At 42.5% G+C, this 5,401-nt stretch overlaps 1 protein-coding gene across 1 annotated transcript; it reads right to left on the reverse strand.

The window, feature by feature from the left end:
- Positions 1-513: 513 nt before the first annotated feature.
- Positions 514-5,401, reverse strand: irf6 (interferon regulatory factor 6). Its single transcript, XM_079157016.1, has 8 exons — positions 5,180-5,401; positions 4,664-4,838; positions 3,657-3,852; positions 3,475-3,573; positions 3,102-3,353; positions 2,288-2,680; positions 2,009-2,127; positions 514-1,587 (listed from the first exon to the last, which is right to left on the reverse strand). Exons 2-8 carry the CDS (start codon positions 4,835-4,837, stop codon positions 1,357-1,359), a joined length of 1,464 nt encoding a protein of 487 aa, XP_079013142.1. The 5' UTR covers position 4,838; positions 5,180-5,401; the 3' UTR covers positions 514-1,356.

Consider the following 5,401-nt stretch of genomic DNA (forward strand, 5'->3'; position numbering starts at 1 on the left):
ACTCATACTCTATATTGGTCACTCTAATGATATACTTGGCAATCATCAGATGGCTGAAAATCAAATGATTGTAAAGAAACAAACAACCTCACTTGGAGGTTCAAGCCCTTTACTGACGCTGACACAAAGTAGCAAAACTGTTTTAAAGTGTGACCATTTTTGTGTGTTATGTTTGTAGTGCATAGCTTCTATATATGATGATTTTAATGTAAAGTGGCTTTGAGTACTCTGAAAAGCGCTATATAAATAAAATGTATTATTATTAAAACACATTACTCAATGTTGTACTCATCCCAGGCCTGCTGTTGTTAACCTAAACCACTGGAAGTCAGCAACGCTGCATTAACTCATTCAGAAGGTGCAAAGCTGCAGTTAACTCACAAAGCAGTCAACCTGCAGCTGGAGCACAAAAGTAAACAAACACTGTTTGTACAAGAACGCATTGCACAAAGCCGACTCTTCTCTGCCCAGAAACCAGTTTACCATGATAACAGTCATTCATAAACTCCCATGTTATTTGTGCTTTTTTTATTGATAAAATAAACATACAATCACAGGATGAATTCTACTAGATGTAAAACATAATTCAGCACCTCAATGTGCAGTGGCATCCATATTAAAATAGATCCAAAATAGCTGAATGTTCAGTGACTTCCTGGATACAATGAATGACCTAACAATCAAAGATGTGAATACAAAAATGTAGATGGAAAAACAAAATCCACTGAAGACAAAACTGCTGGCCAGGTGACCAGAAAACTGATTGCAAACTGAGTAAAGATGTGCTGTTAAGGCATAAATGAATAGAAAAAAGCAAGCCGTACTTTATTTCATATTTGGCTATATTCTATCCAACATATAAAAATCCCACGTGAGTTGTGTTGCTTCAAAACAATATATATATATATATATATATATATATATATATATATATATATATATATATATATATGAGGTCAAAAGATAAAAAAGGTATTCGGCACAGTTTCTCGAGTGGTAATCACTGACCAGTTTTGGATAAATAAGGCCCAGGGCAATTCCTGTAACTCATTAACTATGTTAAATGTTCCATTGCAGCAAGCAGGACTTTGGCCCATGCAGTCGCCATATCTGCCTTTGGTACCTGCACACACAATGCAGAGTGATGCAGGATTGAAGGCACTACTTTATATACAATAAAAAAGCCTTGTCACATAACATTACTAGAGAAAAGCACAAGAATCCTACAGTATAGTGTGCACACTTCTAAATATGATTACGCATTAAGTCATTATTTGCCAACGGTAGGTAACTCCCAGTAGCAGTGTGAAACATACAGTGATATATGTTGTATGTTAGTTCACAGTGCGCGCTGCTTCACTGTGCCTGCAGAGCCTGGACGATGTTCAAGGCTGGGCCGGTGGGCAACGCCCAGCCGTCCTGGCCCTGGTGGTTCTGCAGCAGGCAGTACAGCTGCTTTAGATGGGTCACTATGTTGTCTTTGATATCCGGGATTGAGATCTGCAGACGAACGCTGCCGCTGTCAAAGGACCGCGTGTTGTCGCCAGAAAACATCTCGCTTATCATGCGGGCCACCACTGGAATGATCTGTAGGACAGAGGACCAGCATGAGCCTCACAGTCAGAGACTCTGAAAAGAGTGCAGCTAATTGTCTTGTAGTTTACATGTTTACCCAGATAAATAGCTATTATCAGTATGAAAAGACAAAATATAAGTGTTAAGAACGGCAGCGGAAGTTATATTGAACAGCTTTTAGTTCCTTTAAATAATAGAAATAAATGTTTAAATAAGACTGGATTTTCTGGTTGTGCCATTTATAGAAGATAATCAACATGCTAAATATTTTTTCAGCATTGAAATATTTCCATGCAGATTACTATTCTTCCAACTGTAAACAGAGATAACGTTTGTTCATGCACAGGTATGAAGTGAAGCTGATTACTGGACTCTATTGTCCCATGATGACCACAAACATTCATTAATTCTTGTTACAAACAACGATTCTCACCTGAACCATGATAAGTTTCCTCTCTATGGGTCTACCATCAGGCCACTCCTCTCCAAAACACAGGTTGATTTCAAACTTAGGAGGGATTGGTGTCTGGCCACGCTGGTGTGCTATCACTCCTGTACACCACACAAACAGTTCAAAGTTATTACTATTAGAATTCCATCTAAGAGATTATTACATTTTTTAAGAGCCCCAAAGACCAAAATCCTAATAGAATCTGCATTTAACTCAAGTTGTTTTACAAATTTTCCCAATAAAAGTGAGAATTCTACTTACCACCGAGAAACGACTCCAGGCAGAAGAGCTTGATCTTCCTCTGGCGCTCTATAAGATTTGGAGCAGCTGGATTTGGAGCACAGGGACCAGACCAGTAAACCTTGCACTGGCAGAGACGCACTGCGTAGATATCGTGACCGCTGACCTCCAGGATCAGGCCTCTGTCCATCACATCCAGCAGGCGGTTAGTGAAAACCCGTTGCTTGTCATTGGTAATGTGCTCTGTGGTCGGAAAGCGCAGCTGCTCCAGGTTCACCGGCCCGAACAGCTCCTCCTGATTGACCATTGGGCCGAGGTCTCCGTAGAACAGCCTGCAGCCCTGCGGGTTACTGATGTTCGCTGTGGGACACATCTCCTTCCCTCTGTAATGGAACTGCACCTCCAGGTCTGTCACTGGGTCAGAGAGAAATGTAGAAACAGGTTAAAACCATGTTTGAAGTACGACTGAAAATATGCTTTAAAAACAGGGACGGTTCACCCAAACAACATACACTTACAATTTTCTGACTGACAGTGAATTGAGTATTGGCTGTGTGGCATAGACCTCAATTATTGTCATCAATAAGACACATTATTCCACATTATGATGAACATGTGCGTTGTAGTAACAAAAACTACAATGCCCAGTTGTTTTAGGAAAATACAGACTGTGTTGAGCCATAGTAGCTATCCCCAATGCTACAGCAGGTGTCCCCACATTGCATCAGCCTGTTGCACTAAATCTATCTGAATCCACTGACTGGAAAACAGGAAAAAAACAACACGGTGGTCTGTCTCTTTAATGATGTTCAACAACACTAGAAGAAGTGCTTACTCGGGAGGGAACTGATCCACATTTCTGGAGAGGCAAAAAAGGCGTCGGGTAGAGGAGGGTGCTGCATCGGGTGATCGGGCAGGGGAGCAGGGGGCAACAGGGGAGTTGGTTGCATCTCCACATCCACAGGCTCCTCTTTAGGCCAGATTTTAACCGACTCCTCTTTGAGCCAGGCCTCATTTGAAGGGGGACAACTGGAAGGCTGCGACTCTGAGCTAGGAGACCACATAATATGGGGAGAGGGACTGGTGCCTAAATGAGGAAAGAGAAAAGAATGAATTAGCTGAATTATCAAAAAACAAAATTGACCACTTTACTTTTTTTGGATGTACTGCCAGGAAATAGGCGTAATGTGCGAGGAGAAATCCTTCACCATTGGATGGGTATGGAGGGAGAGACTCTGGGGTATCTGGCATATCTTCCTCACCACCATCGTCCTCATGTGGAGTCCAAGAACCAGCGTCTGAGGAGGCTGTGGGGAAAGTATTACAACATGAAGTGAAGTGAAGGACAAATAGTAATCGAGGATGAACGAAGTCTCCGGCTCTTATTTACCTTGGTTAATGGGGGGCGGTGGGATGTCGCAGACATCATATATCTTCAAAGGATTCATGGGAACCTCTTTGGTGCCATCGAAGACCAGGTTGAATTCTCTGCTTTTGTTCAGGGCACATCGAAGCTGAGCTTTCCATTTTGCAGGATCAGGTTCATCAACTCCCTCTTGAAATTTCCCAGTCTCCACGGCCCACGCCTGGGGGAACATTTGAACATACAGGGGTATCAATATCACAGTCCTGTTATACATTATTTCAGATTCCTGCACAGGATCCACATAATTATACCTTTTTTGTGAGGTATCTGTCCAAAGAAATATCCAAGATAATAGACAATGATGTCATCGTGTACATTAATGTGCATGACACATGGTTATGAATGTATTTATTTAGCTATACCAATAAATGTAGAAAATGTAAGAGACTCATCTTCATCATGAAGCATCTGTACAATGCGTCACCCATGTATGTGCTCAGTACCAAGAGGTTCTGGTTTTACTAACATTACACCAAAACACTACAATTTCACTTTCCCATCTAGTTTGGCGTGTCCACAGGGACGAAGACAATGCAATGCACTCATACAAGGAATGTACACAGTCCATGAATAACTGCATATAATCTCATAGCAAAACAAGAGCAAGAAGTTCCAACATCGCCGTCTCTGATCTTTAATTGCAGCGACACAAATACAGACCCAATGCTAGTTGTCCTCTCTACTACTCAACCATTATGTCCTTTAGCTTACCTACATTACACCAGGGCTTTCCTAATGTTAGAGGCTCGACAGAGGTAAAACCAGATGCTGCTCCAGAGACATGCAAAGTTTCTTTTTTAAAGCATATTTAGCAGGTAAGAACCAGTATAGGCCTTGCAAAATATTGACATGTGAACTATTTACAAGTTGTCTGCCTCGGGGTGAACAAACACGCCACTATACGTTCCTCTTTTAGCGGACTTTTTTTTTTTTATTATCTTGACATCTGGTGTATTTTAAGAGCCATTAACCTTAAATATGGTGTCCTCGTCCTCGTGCTGGGGTGTGTGTCGTGTGGCGTGTTTCCATGGGATCCTGAAGCGCATGGCCTCACGGTCAATCCACCCCAGACCTGGGTATCTCCCGCAGTCCACCTGAGCGACCAGCCAGGGCTTCAGACGGACCCGTCGAGGAGTGACCGACATCCTGGCTCAAAAGACAACACAAACCGGTGAGTCCCGCGGTGGATTGCTCCTGTGAGTCATTTTTTTTAACAGACAGAGAGCTTTACTAAACTCAGTGACAGACAATGACGCGCAGCGGTGTTCACACGTCCGGGATATTCCAAACATTTTAAAACGGCCACACTTTGACAGGCGGAATGACCTTTGACTTATTTAGTTATTTGTCATATAACCATAGCTGCTTACAGGTTAGACTGTGTGTGGTAGGTCAGCATATCTTTAAATGTGAATATGCAGTGAAATAGATCCAAAACTAAAATAGACAAAGCGACAAAACGCGATACTATCAAACGACACACATACCTGTGGCAAACCAGGAAGTTGGCGAAGTCTGTCCTCGTCGGCCTGCTAACCAGCAGCCGGAGATAAAACCGCGTTTCCTCTGTAAACCTGCTGCGGATTCCCTTAAAAGAAAAAAAAAACCTCACTGATATGAACTCGGACGAAGGCGGGTGCGAATAACAACAAGTTAATCTCGGAGGACTCCGAAGAGCTGTTGTCGTTCACTCCGGCTCAGCCCGTCCC

Source organism: Pholis gunnellus (assembly GCF_910591455.1).
Source record: "Pholis gunnellus genome assembly, chromosome: 3".
NCBI classification, from domain to species: domain Eukaryota; kingdom Metazoa; phylum Chordata; class Actinopteri; order Perciformes; family Pholidae; genus Pholis; species Pholis gunnellus.